This window comes from Pavona decussata, unplaced genomic scaffold (assembly GCF_977016875.1).
Source record: "Pavona decussata unplaced genomic scaffold, jaPavDecu1.1 SCAFFOLD_214, whole genome shotgun sequence".
NCBI lineage: Eukaryota > Metazoa > Cnidaria > Anthozoa > Scleractinia > Agariciidae > Pavona > Pavona decussata.
The window spans coordinates 1774163-1794606 of record NW_028145619.1 but is presented as its reverse complement, the minus strand read 5'-3'; the positions used below and the strand labels follow the sequence as shown (position 1 = coordinate 1794606).

The 20444-nt window shown below is 37.8% G+C and overlaps 1 protein-coding gene and 1 long non-coding RNA gene across 2 annotated transcripts; both read right to left on the bottom strand.

Annotated features, from left to right (window-relative positions):
- Window positions 1-726: 726 nt before the first annotated feature.
- On the bottom strand, window positions 727-4994 carry LOC146460180 (uncharacterized). The gene is made up of 3 exons (XM_085088457.1): window positions 4978-4994; window positions 4110-4313; window positions 727-1832 (listed from the first exon to the last, which is right to left on the bottom strand). Coding segments are annotated over exons 1-3 (474 nt in total). The 5' UTR covers window positions 4980-4994; the 3' UTR covers window positions 727-1564.
- Window positions 4995-7340: 2346 nt separating this feature from the next.
- LOC146460179 (uncharacterized) lies at window positions 7341-10595 on the bottom strand. The gene is made up of 2 exons (XR_014857703.1): window positions 10587-10595; window positions 7341-7950 (listed from the first exon to the last, which is right to left on the bottom strand). It is a non-coding gene; the product is annotated as an uncharacterized LOC146460179 (long non-coding RNA).
- Window positions 10596-20444: the final 9849 nt, after the last annotated feature.

The window sequence follows — 20444 nt, the reverse complement described above, 5'->3', positions numbered from 1 at the left end:
AATTTTGAAACAGGATTCATTCACACTCTACATGCTCTTCAGGTAGAGCTTTATCAGATACACTTGTAATCTGTATGTAAAATAGGAAATCTCTTTTCTTCCCGTGATGTTTATGTTTTCAGCCAACATTAATGTTCCTGTATTGATATTGATTACTTTTCGTTCAATTTCGGCGCTTTCCTGAAGTTTTGGGAAAATCCAGAAATCCAAGAAGGCCGCCATTTGGCAATCATGGCCTTATTACCGCGTGATATGACGTCAACGCTTCGCTTTGAGGACCTCCGAGGAGACATCTTTAAACGCGTTATCGATCCTCCAAGTGTCATTTTCATAGCTTTTATACTTTCAAGGTTATGTAGGCGGGGCACAATCCGCCCCTCCTCCCCGGCCCGGCACCAGAAGACAACAACAACAACAACAACAAAAAAAGCCTGATCTAGGGTAAAATCTACCAGAACTAACAGTTTAAAGACTGATAGGGGGTGAGAATGGTCGTGAAATGTCTGTGGCTTCAAGTGAATTTATACGGGTAAAATGCTTATATCGGCGAGAGTGTCTCAACCTTTTCAAGTGCTTGTAGATCGATGCGTCTTGGAAAATGAACCAGTTGGAATATCGTCATCGAGTTTTATGAGGACGTGAGCTCACGGCATCTCGAGGACGAGCACAATGGTCAGGCGAGAAGAGAAGAAATATAATGAAAATTGAAACAAATTTGAAACAGTATAGGTTTTACGCTCAACTTTTTATTTTAATGATGGTACATATATTATGTTAAGCATTTTTTAGCCATTATTTGTTGCTTGGTGGTTCTAAAGGAATGTTCACTGCATTTTATCCATGTAGTTTTGCTGTTAAGTTCAGCAATAAAGCTTATCGGGAAAACTAGTGTCGACAAAAAAAAAAAAAAACAATCCCAATTAGAATGTTTTCCAGCCATCGATAATTTCAGCGATAGGCTCTGAGCAAAACTGACATGCATCATTTTTCTAGAAGTAAATGTCAGGAACAATATATGTATTTTACGAAATGTAATTTACATGCTTTTCCATAAACAAATTTTATACAATTCCTTTTCTGGAAAATTTATCTAAGAGTTGCAATTGTCATAGTAGGTATCATTCTTACTACTTTTATCTTTCAGGTGTCAACTTTGTTCTTCATCCCACGTGCTCTAATCTAACCTTATTGCTTGGATCCGCTCAACAAGATTGAAAGCCGCTTTGTCAGAAACATTTTATGAAACGTGGAGCATAATGAATGCAGTTTGAGGATAATGCGTGTCAAAAATCTCTTGAGTGACCTCCAAGGTATCTTTTAAACTAAAACTTAAAAATCGAACTCGATTCGCAGTAGAACCACTTTGGCATTGCCAGAGCAATCGCTGCTAGTTGATAGACGGCATGAAAATATAAAGAAAGTCAGGGTCATTATAATAGAAAGTGCAGTTTCAATGTGTCTCATTTAGTAAAACTAGATATGTAATGAGCCCAAAAATTATGTTCATAGTGCGTAACCAAAAATCAAGTCACCCAAGTAGGCGGAATCAGCAGACTGCTCGAACTCAGGGTGGTCCTTCCGGGCCGTACATTCCGTCTCCTGAAGGCTTAATGCCGCCGGGTCCTGGAGCTGGCACTTCGCGGCCGGGAGTTGGATAGCCGGGTCCAGGAGCTTGTCTGCGAGCTCTTTTTCCATGGCCATGCGGGATGTCCTCTTCATCGTATTCTTGGTCATCAAAGGCTGCCTCGTACTCATTCTCATCATCTTCTCCATAAATACCAGCATAGTCACGCTCATCTTCATCAACCGTGTCGTCATCTTTGTAAAAATTCCTACAGGTAAAAGGTCCACAGTTACATACACAGCTTGTCACGAGAGAATACTAGCCGCTTTCGTAGTTGAAAGTGAATTTCAGATGTTTTCATCAATTTCCGGCCACCATGCTGGTGTCCCCTCTAAATTTGTGTGGGATATTTGATAAATAACTCTAGTATACGATAACTTACGGACCTGAGACTTGGACTGATTGTTCATACACTGTATTTATGTTCTAAAACATATCAACTTCTTGACTTCATTTATTGAACGTAGGGATTCGATTTTATTTTTTTGTTCTATTTTTATGGCGTGGCAGTAAAAGCCGGCACTGAATTGAATATCCGTATTACTAGCTCTAGTACCGTTGGTTTCCCGGACCTTGACATACATTTATGTCTTATGGAATTAAATGCTACAACGCCGTCTGAAAATTTACTATATTAAAACATTGAACTCAGAACAAACGTCAACGTGACAACTACACGCAAAAAAGGCAACCATGCTTGGAGACGAGATAAATAGACAGAGACACCAAAGGATATCAAGCACCATTTAACATGTGGTATTGCCTGTATTTGGATTTGTATCAATTGGAATCAATATTCAGTATTTAGCTTTTTAACTTGCATAGGACTGAGGTATAATAGTCGGCAAAACAGACCGTGGAAACCGGGTGCAAACTAAAAGCCTTAACATAGACAACACAATTAATTCTCTGATTCATGATTTGTGCCCTTTGTGCTAGCGGACAACATTCATTTGTACCCTGGACATTGCCGCAATTACCATCATTATCCAAAAATTCTGATTGGTTAATTCATTTCGACGAAGTCTCTTGAGAATTGAACCAATTTCTCACGCACCAAAATAGCGTGCTACGATGACGCGTTATCGAACGTTTATAGTCCATCTAATCTTAGTTGCGAGTGACGATTTTTAGGTTGAAACCGGTGCTAGAAGTGGCAGTGAGAGCTGTTGTGCTTGCGGTTTTATACCAACTGGTTACGGCAAAGCCTCATTTATAAAATGACCTTTGAATGCAAGCAGTCAGGCAGCCGTTGAGAATTTAAACGCGCAGTAAGACTTAAAATACTATCGCTTCCGAACCTCGGGCATTCTTTGCTTTAAAATCACTGTTATTCCCTTCATAAGACGGAAGGAATAACAGTGATTTCCATTTTGGGTTCTCTGAGATGTATCTCTTATTTTCAGATCTTTTCTTAGGAGGCGATAAGGCTAACACCGAATGATTTTTGTAAAGCTTTTGTAGCTACAAGAAAAACTAGTGCACAGCAAAACAAAACAAACACGAATGAATTAAAAGCACTAAACTTTGAAATAATTCCAGCTGGAAAATATTGCCCAAGCTTCTCATCAAAACTTCTTGATCTTCTAATACTTAAAATGCACTAGGTTAAAGCGACAAAGAAAAGAAAAAAAAATGCAATGTTGCTAATAACAGATTTCTTAGACGTTTCTAGAACACAAATGTCTGACTATAACAGTAGTGGGCAGTAGCCGCGTTAGAAGTGTAAGCAGCATACCCAAGTTGTTTACCTGAACTTTTCAAGTGGATGTGTACGGAATATTGTAAAAACAGACTGTGCATAGTTAATGTCTGACAAGACGATCTAAGTCAGTAAAGAATACATTTGGTACGAATAAACCTGCTTGAGTTCATTCTAGAAAAAATTAAGTTAGATACTAATCGTGCCATATGGAACGGAGTTAATTAAGGTCAGTGAATTCATTCCCAGTATACATCTTGGCCCTATATCAATGGCGATTCGTCTGAAGTCATTTTCAGTTAAACCACACAAAACAGGTTTTATTTATCACCGCCATTAACCTTAACATTGTGTGTCAAACTTGAGGACCTACAAATCAATCAAGGATCCATTACATTCTTTTGACCTTTTATCCTTAACAAAATGAAGTGGCAGTCGGTGATTATTCCTGAAAGGCAGGTCGATCCTTTACTAAAGATTTCAAAAGCCTTTTTCCACGTCTCTTGGTCCGATGCGCATTACATATGGGCATGCTATAATTTGAAGAAACTTTTCCAATCGTTTGTTTATCTTACTGTCTTCAGCAATGCCGTTGTTTCTTTATATCTCTTCAGTTCATAACTATAACTACTCCCTTTAGCTGATGAAACAAAGAATAAACATTGCAACGGTATGTCTATGAGAAGTCTAATATATAGCCTTTCTCTTCTCTTGCTGGTGTAGTTTATGACATGAACCTTTTAAAGTACTTTTTCAGCTTTTTTTTTTTCCTCGTAATTTTACCTTTCTGCTTCTTTTTGCTCTGCGTCATCTTCAAATTTTCTCATCTCAGTCTTTCGTAGGTGCTCTCCCCCGAAGGCCCGGAACGGGAGTCGAAAGCCATTGGCCAGCACAAGGCCAAACGCAGCGAAAACTATCAATGCCTTCATTCCTCTGGCTCCTTCTAAACTGTTTACTGCGGTAAAGTCGTGTCTGTTTTGTAGTAACCTGAAATACGATATTGTTAATGACTTTATTCCTGAAATTAGTAGCACAATAAACCTGCAATATCTAAATATTTGTTCGTAGTATTTTCAGTTTGAAGTTATCGAAAATCGCGACATTGGCTGCATATTTGTCTCTAACATTGCAGTTTTTTTAGTGAGAATGATGCTTTCTGTTTTTTTGTTCTCCTTGTTTGTCTTAAATGTAAAACGAATTAAAAAAAATTTGATCATATCCACTGTTGCTAATCTTAACTTTATATACTACATGGCTTGGCTACTCAGCTCATGTAAGAGGCTGGTGCCATTAAGACGGGGTTCTCAAATGTAATATATCCTTTACTGGTTAAATCACAGAATAGGAGCCTGTTTCCTGAAAAGTCCCAATAACTTACCTGGCCCCAAGGCTATGTTACATTTACAAAGATCTTGGACGGAATCTCGACTTTTCTTTCTTTTTATATAGGCAAAATTGTATTTATCTACCGATTGATAGCAGACCGTATTTCTGGAAAAAAAAAATTATCGAGCCCGATTGGTACCGCGACGCTCTGGAAATGATCCACGAAACACTAACCACTTCCAACCCTCCCCCACCCCGATTACCGAAGCAGTTCATGTGGTGTCTTAATTCTATTATTGGTATAAATAATCATCTGAGTATTCACATCTGTATATAATTCCAGCCTGCGCAGGATACTCAATGTTGTGCGTAAATATTTTGGCTATATTACTTGCTTAATTGTTGTTCCCTATCTGTTGAGCTGATCCCATTAACTTTGATTCCATAACCGGTATCATTCGTTTACGTAGTTGCGGTTAACTACATGACAAGTTCTGTTCCCTGAGAGCATTCACATGGCTATCAAATATGAATTGAAGTGGGTATAATATCATAACACTACATCCTAGGACGAGAGTTGTGATCTTTATCTTCAAGAACCCTCAGAAAGAGGGAAGAAACTATAGAGTGTGTGCACGGCGGCCATGTTGGAGGACTAAAACAATAGAACGATGATTGCATAAAAATAGAATATATTTCCCAAAGGAAAATCGTTGTATTGTTTCATTCCTACAACATGGCCGCCGTGCACACACTCTATTAAGGTTACGTAATACTAATCCTGGTTTGCTTCTCAGAAAATCTCATACTTTTATGTATTCTGGAATTAAATGCTATAATGCCGTCTGAAAATGCCCTCACGGCGGTAAAACACTGAACTGAAACAAACATCAGGAGGTGACATCAGACGCAGCTAAGGAAACAATGCCTAGCGACGAGATAAATAGACGGAGACACCAAAGGATATCAAGCACCTCATCAGACTTGGTATTGCCTGTTTCGGGATCTGGATCAATACGAATCAGTGCTGTAAATTTGGCTTTTAAATTTACAAAGGAAAATTATAATAAACACTTTTGTGTATATGAAAAACCTTTAACTTTTATAAGAACGTTGAAGCTAAAATTGACTAAAATTTTAGAACATACCAAGAACATTACCCAGGATGGGAGTCAGTTCATAACATTTCTATTTTGACCAAATGTTTTTAAAATGAACAGTATAAACAGGTATAAAATAATACATGTAAAACTTCAGTCTATACAGTTCAATTAACCCAAATGAAAAAGGGACACATTTTAAATCTAACCACGGATGGCTTTTGCATGCCTGGTACATAGTTGAACGGCATGTCATTTGGTGTCGGACTTAGGCTATAATTTTTTGTTTTCATTTAGCACTATTAAAAGTAGGGCACATATCCCTCTTTGATAGGTGTCTTGGTCACGTCCGCATCGATTTATTGAAATACAATATAACAGGTAACTTAAAAACACCTTAAGAACTTTTTCATGCTCAGATTGCCAAAAAATAAAAAGAATAATCCTCAGCTCAGTCCAAAATTAGACGTTCTTTAAAAAAAACAAAGATGGTAGTCGGCAAAACAGACCGTGAAAAACGAGCACAAACTTAGCACTTTAACAAGCACTACAGAGTTCATTCTCTGATTCAACTTTTGTGTCCTTAGTGCTAGTGCACAACATTCATTTGTAGCCTGCAAATTCCTATTACCGCAATTACCATTGTTATCACCCACAACGTGCTCCTCTCAAAGCCACTTTGTCAGAAACATTTTATGAAACCTGGAGCATAATGAATGCAGTATGGTAGGGTATGGTAACTTTATTTAGACACGGTAAATCCTTCAGAAAATAATTATTATAAAGAGATAAAAGATAAAAGATAACCAAAATCGTACGGGGGGGGGGGGGGGGGGGGCACTTGACCCATGTTTCTATAGGGGTGCCGCTGGGGGTTTGAAACCCTGACCCTGTTTAGGACGAAAATAACCTTAAATACCTACCCTGTGTAGGACAGCGCTCTCTATTTTAAGACCCTATTTAGAACAAAAGACAACTCCTATCTCTTGTGTTACACAAGTGTTTATTGGCAAAATAACATTTAAAGGCCCGCTGTCACTTACCGGGCGTGATGTTCCACGCATTGAAACGCGAATACCAATCACAAAAGATAAAATAATACACTTCCTAGAAGTGATGGCGAAAAATCCCAAAATTTCGCATTAACAGCGGTGAACCTTAAGGGAAAAAATCAAGGTCACGTGACCGGGACTTGTGACATCACCAGATAAAAGCCATACACAAGCATTACTCAAAACTATGGTTGGAGCTAGGATATCCAGGATTAGGGTTAAGATCTAGGGTTAAGGTTAAGTTCTGGCCCCTAGGGTGATGTACGTGTGAGGGCTATGGTTTGGACGAGGGTAAGTCACGTTACAGACACTCCCACCCGACTTTGACACTATTGGATAAATGACTGTTGTCCTTTAGCTATCTTTAGTCTAAAATACTTTTTCATTTAAGCCGAAATTTCAAAATAACTTCCTCTCTTACTCTGATTTCGTCCTTTCTTACAACGTTGGTCATTTTTGGGCTCATGCCAGCTACCCGGGGACAAAAAACATACCCTATCCAGCGGCACGTCCCCCCCCCCCCCCGGGATTCATAACTAACTAAACTAACTAACCTAAACTACTATTAACCACATACTAAAAGCTGCTTTACAAGGATGCCGTGTTAAAACTCGTCCAAGTTAGTTTGAGGACAGTTTGAGGATAATGCGCGTCAATAATCTGTTGAGGGACCTCCAAGGTATCTTTTAAATAAAACTTAAAAATCGAACTCAAATCGCAGTAGAACCACTTTGGTATTGCCAAAGCAATCGCTGCTAGTTGATAGACGGCATGAAAATTTAAAGAAAGTCAGGGTCATTATATTAGAAAATGCAGTTGCAATGTGTCTCATTTAGTAAAACTAGATATCTAATGAGCCCAAAACTTATGTTCATAGTGCGTAACCAAAAATCCAGTCACACAAGTAGGCGGAATCAGCAGACTGCTCGAACTCAGGGGCCGTACATTCCGTCTCCGGTAGGCTTAACGCCGCCGGGTCCAGGAGCTTGTCTGCGAGCTCTTTTTCCATGGCCATGCGGGATGTCCTCTTCATCGTATTCTTGGTCATCAAAAGCTGCCTCGTACTCATTCTCATCATCTTCTCCATAAATACCAGCATAGTCACGTTCATCTTCATCAACCGTGTCGTCATCTTTGTAAAAATTCCTACAGGTAAAAAGTCCACAGTTACATACACAGCTTGCCACAAGAGAGTACTAACCGAGTTCGTAGTTGAAAGTGAATTTCAGATGTTTTCATCAATTTCCGGCCACCATGTTGGTGTCCCCTCTAAATTTGTGTGGGATATTTGACAAATAACTCTAGTATACGATACCTTACGGACCTGAGACTTGGACTGATTGTTTATATACACTATTTATGTTCTAAAACATATCAACTTCTTGACTTCATTTATTGAACGTAGGGATTCGATTTTATTTTTTTTCTATTTTATGGCGTGGCAGTAAAAACCGGCAGTTGAAGATACGTATTACTAGCCCTGGTACCGTTGGCTTCCCGCACCTTGTCATACATTTATGTCTTATGGAATTAAATACTGCAACGCCGTCTGAAAATTTACTATAGTAAAACATTGAACTCAGAACAAACGTCAACGTGACAATTACACGCAAAAAAAGGCATCCTTAAGCTTACAAAACGAGATAAATAGACGGTGACACCAAAGGATATCAAGCACCACTTAACATGTGGTATTGCCTGTATTTGGGTTTGTATCAATACGAATCAGTGCTCAGTATTTAGCTTTTTATATGCATAGGACTAAGGTATAACAGGCGGCAAAACAGACCGTGGAAACCGAGTGCAGACTAAAAGCGTTAACATTGACTACAAAGTTTATTCTCTGATTCATCATTTGAGTCCTTAGTGCTAGTTAGCGCATAACATTCATTTGCACTCTTCACATTCGTAATGCTGCAATTGGCATCATTATCCCCTACGCTCACGTCTGGCCTCGGAGCTCAATCATTAGAACAACAGACCGTCATATTCGGAAGTTAAATGTTGCCCTCCAGCCCCCCCCCCCCCCCCCCCCACTCTCCCCCCGTTTCCACCAGTTCAACGTTTTCCCGTTTCCACCAGTTCAACGTTTTTTTCTTCTTTGCTTCTTGAGGTGTAATCGGATAAGGGACTGGGAGCGGAAAAAAAAATTGAGAGAAATACAGAGGGACTGGGGAGAGGTGAGAGAAGACACCTGCCGTAAAGATTCCCTTTGATTTATTCCTGAGTTCGCTGGCGAACGCAAAATTCTGATTGTTAATTTCGACGAAAAGTCTCTTGAGAATTGAACCAATTTCGCGCACCAAAAAAGCGTGCTACGAGGACATATTATCGAACGTTTATAGTCCATCTAATCTTAGTTGCGAGTAGCGATTTTAGGTTTAAGCCGGCGCTAGAAGTGGCAGTGAGAGCTGTTCTAGAAGATGAAACGGATGTGCTTGCGGTTTTACCAACCGATTATGGCAAAGCCTCATTTGTGAAATGACCTTTGAGTGCAAGCAGTATACAGGCAGCCGTTGAGAATTTAAACCCGTTATAAAACTTAAAATACTATCGCTTCCGAACCTTAAATAATGCTAAATTTTAACTCTCATCCAATAAATTGAATAAAACAGTCACTTCTGGTGTATTCTTGTACGTTTGGGGGTTATTTCACACTGTTATTCCCTTCATAAGACGGGGGAATAACAGTTGTTTTAATCCTGGGTTCTCTGAGATGTATTACTTATTTCCAGATATTTTTTTTAGGAGGCGATAAGGCTAACACCGAATGATGTTTGTAGAGCGTTTGTAGCTAATAGAAAAAACTAGTGCCCAGCGAAACATGTTGAAAAAATTCCAATTGTAAAATATTGCCCAAGCTTCTCATCAAAACTGCTCGATCTTCTAATACTTAAAACGCACCAGGTTAAAGCGAGAAAGAAAAGAAAAAAATGCAATGTTGCTAATAACTGATTTCTTAGACGTTTCTAGAGCACAAATGTCTGACCATAACAGTAGTGGGTAGTAACCGCGTTAGAAGTATAAGCAGTATACCTAAGTTGTTTACCTGATCTTTTCACGTGGATGTGTATGGAATATTGTAAACAGACTGTGCATAGTATGTCTGACAAGACGATCTAAGTCAGTAAGGAGTACATTCGGTACAGAATAAACCTGCTTGAGTTCATTCTAGAAAAAAATAAGTTAGAAACTAACCGTGCCATATGGAATAGAGTTAATTAAGGTCAGTGAATTTTCCTCAGTATACATCTTGGCCCGATATCAATGGTGATTCGTCTGAAGTCATTTTCAGTTAAACCACATAAAACAGGTTTTATTTATCACCGCCATTAACCTTAACATTGTGTGTCAAACTTGAGGACCTACAAATCAAACAAGGATCTATTAGATTCGGTTGACCTTGTATCCGTAACAAAATGAAGTGGTAGTCAGTGATTATTCCTTAAAGGCTGGTCGATCCTTTACTAAAGATTTCAAAAGCCTTTTTCCACGTCCCTTGGTCCGATGCGCATTACATATGGGCATGCTATAATTTGAAGAAACATTTCCAATCGTTTGTTTATCTTACTGTCTTCAGCAATGCCGTTGTTTTTTATATCTCTTCAGTTCATAACTATAACTACTCCCTTTAGCTGATGAAACTAAGAATAAACATTGCAACGGTATGTCTATGAGGAGTGTAATATATGGCCTTTCTCTTCTCTTGCTGGTGTAATTTATGTCATGAACCTTTTAAAGTACGTTTTTCAGCTCTTTTTTTATTTTTTTCGTAATTTTACCTTTCTGCTTCTTTTTGGCCATTGGCCAGCACAAGGCCAAAAGCAGCGAAAACTATCAATGCCTTCATTCCTCTGGGTTCTTCAGTCTAAACTGTTTACTGCGTTAAAGTCGTGTCTGTTTTGTAGTGACCTTATATTCATCTTTCTTTAAGACGACAGAAATGCGATATTGTTAATGACTTAATTCCTGAAATTAGTAGCACAACTGAAAACTGCAATATCTAAATATTTTTATGTAGTGTTTTCAGTTTGGAGTGAACGAAAATCGCAACATTAGAGTATATTTGTCTCCAAGATTGCAGTTTTGTTCAGTGAGAATAATGCTTTCCGTTTTTTTTCCTTGCTTGTCTTAAATGTGAAATGAACTTTAAAAATTTGATCATATCCACTGTTGCTAATCCTCTTATATTCTACATTGTGAGTCCCTTGGCTACTCAGCTCATGCAAGAGCCTGGTGCCATTAAGATGGGGGTTCTCAAATGTAATATATCCTTTACTGGTTAAATCACAGAATAGGAGCCTGTTTCCTGAAAAGTCCCAAAACCTTACCTGGCCCCAATACTATGTTACGTCTACAATGATCCTGGACGGAAACTCGACTTTTCGTTCTTTTTATATAGGCAAAAATTGTATTTCTCTAACAAATGATACTAGACCGTATTTCCGAAAAAACAATTTTATCGAGCCCGTTAGGAACCGCGACGCTCTGAAAATGATCCACGAAACACTAACCACTTCCAACCCTCCCCCACCCCAATTACCGAAGCAGTTCATGTGGTGTCTTAATTCTATTATTGGTATAAATAATCGTCCGAGTATTCACATCTGTATATAATTCCAGCCTGTGCAGGATACTCAATGTTGTGTGTAAATATTTTGGCTATATTACTTTCTTAATTGTTGTTCCCTATCTGTTGAGATGATCCCATTAACTTTGATTCCATAACCGGTATCATTCGTTTACGTAGTTGCGGTTAACTACATGACATGTTCTGTTCCCTGAGAGAATTGACAGGGCTATCAGATATCAAGTGAAATGGGTATAATATGATCTTTATCTTCAAGGACCCTCAGAAAGAGACGTAAACTATTGGCCTCTCAGAAAATCTCATACTTTTATATATTCTGGAATTAAATGCTACAATGCCGTCTGAAAATGCCCTCACGGCGGTAAAACACTGAACTGAAACAAATATCAGAAGTTGACATCAGACGCAGCTAAGGAAACAATGCCTAGCGACGAGATAAATAGATGGAGACACCAAAGGATATCAAGCACCTCATCAGACTTGGTATTGCCTGTTTTGGGATCTGGATCAATACGAATCAGTGTTTTAAATTTAGTTTTTTACTTTACATAGGAAAAATATAATAAACTCTTTTGTATATATAAAAAACCTTTAACTTTTATAAGAACTTTGAGGCTAAAATTGACTAAAATTTTAGAACATACCAAGAACATTACCCAGGATGGGAGTCTGTTAATAACATTTCTATTTTGACCAAATGTTTTTAAAATGAACAGTATAAACAGGTATAAAATAATACATGTAAAACTTCAGTCTATACAATTCAATTAACCCAAGTAAAAAAGGGACACATTTTAAAGTTAACAATGGATTGTTTTTGCATGCCTGGTACTAGTTGAACATCTCATTTTGTGTCGGACCTAGGCTATAAATTTTTTTGTTTACATTCAGCACTATAGGTGGTTTTCACCTCACACATCGTCACGCAAGTGAAAAAATAAAATCCTCAACCATTCAGTAGATAAAGTCAAGAAATTGATATGTTGTAGAAGAGTGATACATAAACAACGTGTGAAAGCCACGGGGTTGTGCGATATCTTCTAATCGAGTTATTCGAGAAAATGTACCACAGAAAATTACAGATTTTAGTATGGAACGCCATGTTGGTGCCCCGTCTGATTTGCACCAACATGGCGGCCGGAAACCAGCAAAAACATCTGGAGTTTACCTTGGCTATTTCAAAGCCTTTCTTCTCTCTGCTGAACTTTCACACATTGACATTAACGCTTCTATTACATGTTAGCTGATCAGACCTAAAAAAAACACTAGGCGAATCGATGTTTTCATGTACGTGACATGTTTAGAGCAGCAATCCTTCTGTAACGCACTGCGCAAAAATCTAAAATTCAAACCGCTCTATTTTCAAAACAAAGAATGCTATCCTGCTGAAAACATCTAGCCAATGGAAATTTAGATTTTCTTATATGTCATGAAGATAAAAACCCAAAATTGTGTTTAGTTATGAATTTCAGTTTTTTATGACGTCATGTGAAAACCAAGAATTAAAAGTAGGGCACATATTCCTCTTTGATAGGTGTCTTGGTCACGTCCGCATCGATTTATTGAAATACTATATAACAGGTAACTTAAAAACACCTTAAGAACTTTTTCATGCTTAAATTGCCAAAAAAATAAAAAAATAAAAAGTAGAAAAAATAAGAACGTTCAGCCTCAGCCCCCAAAGTAGACGTGGAAAACGAGCGCAAACTTAGCACTTTAACAAGCACTACAGAGTTTATTCTCTGATTCAACTTTTGTGTCCTTAGTGCTAGCGCACAACATTCATTTGTAGCCAGCAAATTCCTACTACCGTAATTACTATCGTTGTCACCCACAACGTCCTCCCCTCTGGCCTCGTAGCTCGGTCGGTAGAGCAACAGACGATCAAATTCGTAAGTTGTAGGTTCGATTGCCGACCTGGTCGAAGATTTTTTTTTCTTTGCGTCGTGTAGTCTCCAATTTTTCTCGTGCTAGCGTTCAGTAGGAATTACACTTTAATATATACTACAGTGTTAATTTGTATTTCATATCTTGATTACAATTATTGCGATCCTGGTCGCCTTAACATGTTCGAGAATATTTGGCTATCTCTAGACAGTCAGAAAGCTTTCATAACTACATTGCTTACTTTATTATTTTTATACATCTTTAGCTACTCGGAATTTAATTTCTGATTACAACTGTTCTTGTAGGCTTTGTGGCTTTGATTTTAATATTGATGTCGCTCGGGAAAGAAAGAACAAACTATTTTATTACTAAATAATTTACACAACAAGTTTTCGAGAAGACCGATGTTTTTGAGCCAGAAAAGTTTGTTCAACAAATAAGAAAGCCTTGACCGTGACTTGTTCTGTCATAAACTGCAATGAGAGCGCGAAGAAAGCCGGTGCAGGGTGAAACACGAGCCAGAAGGAAGTGTTCCTCCCTATTTCTTGAGTACTCTGTTATTATTATTTTATAAAATAGCGTTACTTACATTTGTAGAGAAATTGTTTGCTGGCGGGCGCGTTCGGAATGGCATCACGCATCAAACCACGATTACATCCACACTTTGTTTGTTTTTAATGGCGGCTAAATTCCTTCAGTAAAAACAACACCTCTTGAAGTCTTCTGAATAATCTTGCGGTATAGCCATTCTATTTTAAACGTGAAACTTTTAATTTGCCATAAAAGTGAGATTGATAACTAGAATCTGCTCGGATACAGAAACGGCGTCATTTGCATCCTTTATACTCTCATAAGGCACGCTGTATTTCAATAAAAAGGTACGCGAGCTATAAATTATTGTATGTTATTATATTATTGGGTTCTGCGTCTACCGTGCTCGAGTGGGGACATGTTATTCTTGTTTTCTTGCCCTGTATCTCAATTCTCTTAACAACTCGTTTTATGACCCAAAGTGATGTAGTCACCAAACAAAGGACCAGAGAAAGCAGAAAAACAGATTATGGAAGCAACGTATGCTCTCCAGAAGGAAAGAAAAGGATTTGTGACATGTAAAATTAATTTTCAGAGTCGGAAATAAGCCTAACTTGCTCCCAAGGAAAACGATCAACTTTCTAAAAACATGTGCGAGAAGACATCGTCTCATTTACAGTAAATCCTAAACAGGCTAGCGAGTACCGAAACCGAAACAAGATTACAAAAGATGGAAGATCTCTTCGAGTCGATATTAAGCGACTTAAACGCGGCTGGAAGCAAAACTCAATCGGGGCAGCTCGCTCCATGAGAAGACCGATGTGACTACAGAGAAGGTGGGGAAGGTTGAGAAAAGAATGGATTTTGCGAATGACCAAATAGGAGATCTGAAAAGGAAAGACATAACAACTGTTGTAAAAATGAAAGGGCTGAACAAACAATTTTTCTATCAAGAGGTGTACAACACAATGGAGAACCTTCTCTTCTTAGAAATCCCTGAAGAAGCTAATGTCACGGAGAATGCGTCAGAATACATGTGAAGCGATGCACAATTTTTTTTAGAGACGAATAGAACGTTGATTACTCAGATGCTATTGAATTTTAGAGTCCATGGATTTAGGAGTAAAAAAACCAGGGTAGCCGAGAAAAATCATCGCTCGTTTCCTGAGGTTTCCAGATCCAGAACTCTAGTTTAAAAGCGCACAAGAGTTGGGGAAGTATACCGCCATGAATTACTGAGGTTTTAATCCGGATGAGATTCGTGAAAGAAAAAGGATGCAGTGGCCGAGGATCAAGAAAGGCAGAGACAGAGGGATTACAGCTTACTTTACCAATTCACAACCAGATAAATTATATATTGAAGGCGAATTTGTTCCATTTTGATCTCAGACTTATGTAGGGCCGCCAAGATAACTTTTTCTTTGTTCTCGAGAGAGAGAATCGAATAACATTTCAAGTTTTTCAACCCATATTTGCTGACTTTAAATTACTATCTCTCAAGGTTTGATGAATTCATTCTGCTCCCTTTTGAAAAGCAAAGCCCGTCTCATTTGGCTTAACTAACAAACGGTTGCAGTCGTTTATCTGCAAGAAACGTACAGTACCAAAGAAGTGGCGGCCCTATTCGCATGGCACAAATCATCGCAGTTGTGGTGGATTTCACCTCAAATCCCGAAAATTGATATAGAGCGATAGGCATTTTATCCTGAATGATGCTGCTGTGGAAAGCTCGGACTTTTTGTTTGCTGATAACTACAAAGTTCAAGATCAACGTTCTTTGACAAACGATTTGAACAATTTGTTGGAAAATTATTTCAATAATGTCGAACAAAAACTCGTTTCGGAGATTAATTCTTTGATTTTGATTTGAAAAAATTCCAACTAGTCTTCCTAAGTATTTCGAAGAAAGTTTCGAATGCCTGCAACTGCAGAATGTTGGCGGCTTGACAGACTTAAATGACAATCTTGCACATGAGGATGTATAAAATACAGTTATATCGAACAATAGGCTTAACTGTACAAATGGCAAGACTGTCTATAACAAAAAGTCGGATTAGTAAAGGTATAATTTGAATTTGTGATTTAATATCAGATGGTTCATAACTATTTCATTCCTCTCCAGACCATGTTCGCTAAACAACCTTTTTACTGGTGTGTTGGTGTGGTTGAGAGTTGGTGTAATTGTGTTCAAAGACTGACGCCAGTTCTCAGGGACAGCATCTTTTATTTAAATAACTTCAAAACCATCCACAGGGGAAAAATCAAATCCATTTGCTTTAAAGACAAAACTCAGCATGAACAAACGTGTTTTAATATAGATTATTGAACAGATGAACAACATTCTTTTTAAAGAAAATGAGTAATGTGGATTCCTCAGCCTGCTCTTTTACCGAGCTTTAAAAACGGAGGAATCTCTTGAACAACTGAAACTATTTATATCTTGTACTATAATCACAACACTTTCAAACGATCTTATCAGCTGTAGATGGTTGTTAAGAAACGTTTATTATCATTTCTGTAAAAATAACCCATTTATTAGTGCAAAAACAATACTTTGATACCGTAATTTTAAGTTGTTGTTGTTGTTGTTTTCGATTCAGTTAGCAAATCAGAAGAGCCATTTATCGTTCATTATGGTCTTGAATGGTTATTGAAAACTATCACCCGTATAAAAAAAACAACAAAGGAAAGCAACTAATTACATTGCTTAGCCATTCTCGACACAATTACATTAGCCGTCGAGTGAGTAAATTGCTCTTAGGAGGAACCAAAAGGAAGATTTTCTCTTCCAGCTGTCTGAAGTGGAACACCAATCTAATAACTCAAATGCAATCTGTTTTGGCCACTGTAGGCAAAGAAACAACTTGTAATTTAATTTTCAAGTGGATTAAGAGAAAATTTATCTACAGCCTTTCGAAGAAAAGCACAAACTAATACGAGACAAGAACACCAAATTTAGAAACAACTACAAAGCGTTAGCGTTGAAAATTAAAGCTTCTTTTAAAGCTTCCTCTTAAAGCATCTTTTATAGCATACTTTTATCATATATTCATAATTTCTATTCAGTTGCCTTCCTAAATTCAACGCAGATAAAATCACTGATTCGCCGTTTCACATTTGTGTAGCGTACCGGCGTAGCTTGATTTTTTAATAACTGTGTTTGGAAGAAACACTGTGTTACGCTAAGTATACTCCGCGAACAGTCTCCTTCTGAGAAGTTACAGTCAGTTCGGCTGAAAGAAGTGTAAAATGTCTTACGTTTGGCAAGATTTGAATGCTTTGGACTTGAGCCGCTATGTGGACTGAATTAAAACCCACCTGTATTTACGGGCTTGATTAACAGCTGTGCGAGGTGAGTCCAAAATCGTCAATGCTGTCTGAATCACAGACACTAATGCCACTAAAATAAGTGTTTTGGCGAGTTTGTAACCCAATAAACTAAGCTACAGTTTATTCTCTAGTCATGAGCGACATTCAGTGTCCTGACGATGCATGCACGAGGGCCTGTGTGACTATTCGCGTGGCGCCAAATTTAACTCTTACCCTCTGACCCCGGGAAAATTTGTCATAACTACGCGCTCACCGAAGATTCAATTATTAAATTAAATTAACAAGTCTTTGTAAAAGCCGTTAACGCCATTCATTCCAAATTACCTCATTTGGCCATTTAAACACAATTTAGCAAAGACTTTTGCTGATAAATTTTTTTTCAGGTTTTCTTGATACGCATTGTTTCTTTCTGTCAAATCATCAAAACTGCCAATGGAAATTCCATCCTTGCTTCAAGGCAAAACATTTAGGGATACATTTTCACTCGGCTCGTAGATGAAGGTAACCATTTCAGTAGAAACTAGAAAATATCGATTTACATAAACCGTGCTGAAAATTTCCCACTTTATAACCGTGATGACAAAAGTGATTCGACTAACCATTGATCAATCATGCTTAGTAACCTTTCTTTCTTCCTTTCAGATAAAAGGGGAGATTTTCTTTAAGGCACAATGCTGAAGACTTTGATATCGTGAGAAACCTTCCGCTCAGCGTTTTCAGGGGATCTTTTTAATGCGCGTAATTATCCATTTTTTACGATACTGTTTTTACAATACCAGGTGTCATAATTACAACACTTCTGCAGACAACTTGATGTTCCCTATGGATGATAAAATTCACGAATAATCATTGCCATAAAAAATCTATATGGAGTAGACTCTTGTTACCGCCTTTCCCTTATCTTATCGGTCGATTTCGTGACTTCTAAATTAACTTCTCAGTAGCATTTTTGTTTTATCTTTTTTTATTATTTTGTCATACCTTTCTCTCCTGCTTTCTCGTTTTTCTTATTTTGTTAGTCCTGCGGTCTCTACAAGTTGTCTCACCTCAGCCTTTCGTCGTTGGAAGTCGCAGGCCAGGGGGTCGCACAAGGCCAAAGAAAGCTAAGATGAACAATGTCTTCATCTCTCTGTGTTCTTTTCAACTGTTTTGGAAGGCAAAGACGTGTTTGTCTTATACTTTCAATAACTTGATACCTGAAATTAGTAGCAAAATCTGAAACTACTATATTTCATGCAATATTTGAGTATATATAGGTGTATGAAGTATTTTCTGCTTAAACGAAATTTTTAAAATCTTTAGCTTTTACATTGTTGTTCAGTAAACAAGTCCTGGTTACGGTCGCCAAGTGAAGACTAGACATCAAATATCTTTTCTCTGACGTTTATCGCTTCCTTTATATCCTATATTTTTAGTTTCAGAATAGTCAAGTGCTTGGTGCCAAGAGGACGAGGGCTCTCAAAATCCAGATTTCCTTCCTTGGTCAATATGCTGTGATTACAATCTACGATGTATAGGACCGTTGACTTGAAAGTACTGATCCTATACCAGGCGCGAATATGATTTTAACAACACAAAGTTCTTCTAAATTTAAGAAACGCAGTGCACTTGTTTTCATTTAAATTACCACAGCTGTCATAGGGAATCATTTTTAAAGAAGGATGCTTATCGAACTCAAAAGACAGATGCGGGACTTTCAAAAAGCAGGTCCTTGAAACTACTATTAACTTTCCTTCTATGTATTCTATAGTCAACCCTGAAATAGTTGAACGAGTGACTGCTAATTCCCGATAACAACCGGTGACAGTTTATACGTATTTTACCAGGTCTATTCTAGTATTAATATCTATACATAGTTGTAACTTCCTGGATCAATCCCGATATAGTACAAGGAAAGATTACCATTTACCGATGGCATTAGTGGTTCTATTATTAAATGAATAATTTTAGTATTTACATCTGTGTATAGCAGTCTAACCTAATACGTTTGCAACTTAAAATACAACCACATAGGCTAATTAAGGTCGTAAGATACTGAATGCCGTATCAGGTTTAAAACTGTTATTTTCCTTGCTTAATTGATGTCCTTGACCGCAACAACCCGTTGCCTCGCTGCAGCCATCAACTGTTTACTATTACAGTAAACAGTGTCCTGGTGACCCGTTGACCAACTCTCGCCTTGTGGCCGGGCAGTAAAATCATACATGCAGGGAATCTAGTAGGACTAGGTTCAGGAGACGTTATCTATCAAATTTACTTATCGCTAATTAACCCTGATTTCTTCTTCATGTAAAAGATATAACGACTTCTGCTGAGAATACGCCGTCTGATAACAATTTAAAAAAAGCATCATTGTGAAATAAAAGCAAATTCTAATTTACAATCTCCAAAGTGAATAAAGCACCCTTTATTGTGATATAGCTTCGATCAGTGAATTTGTATCAATACGAATCCGAGTAGGCAGTGTAAATTTGGCTTTGTAATTTACATAATGGAATCCATAGTTGACAAAAACAAACCATGGAAACTGGCACTAGAACTGACGTCAATTAAAGCCAAATTATAACCTGGTTTCCACACTGATGAAAAAACTACCGATGAAATGGTATTTTGTATTTCTGCGGCCGTCCCAGATGTGCACTATAGTACATGAATGTGGCGACTGAAGGTGACTCGACCCACTGAGTTATTTTTTGGCGGTACCATCCTACTTTGAAGCATCAATGTACCATCCTCCTTCCGAGATATGGAAATTTTGGTACGGCCTTAGACAGGCGATCGCGTGATACTCAAGACTTTTAATCAATTCTCGTGCTTCTTGTGCCTTTGCAAAAAAATCAAGAAATGCTACACACTAAATGTACACTCAGCTGGCTGGAGACGTTACGTGATGGCAATCCTTTCTATTTTTTCGTACCAATTATCATATCTCGGTGAGCATTCGGAAGTCAGCCAAGTGTGACCATTGCACGCGTGCTGAACAAGAATGCTGTATCATGACAGACTTGAAACAATAGAAAACTCCCAAAGCATCAACTCCCCCAAAACGCTAAAAATCTTCAATGTTTACTCAAGTTTGGGCTTATAGAAGATAATGTCACAGTTTTTCAATGATCATGAAATTCAGACTCCGGGTAGTTAGTTAATTAATTGTAGCCCTGAAAAAAAAAAAAAAAATTGGAAGGAAAAAAAACTACGAATTTTTAAGAAAATGCCTTTTTTGTGAGAAGGACTCTTAAACGCTGACAAACGTCAACAAATAGCTTAAACTATAATTTCTATATGTTTGCATTGCTCGAAA

What these genes read in the sequence shown, in the direction of transcription:
- LOC146460180 (XM_085088457.1), bottom strand. An exon ending in GAGCAAAAAGAAGCAGAAAG is followed by an intron (nt 1,833 to 4,109) that starts GTAAAATTACGA and finishes TTTTACCTGTAG; the next exon opens with GAATTTTTACAAAGATGACG.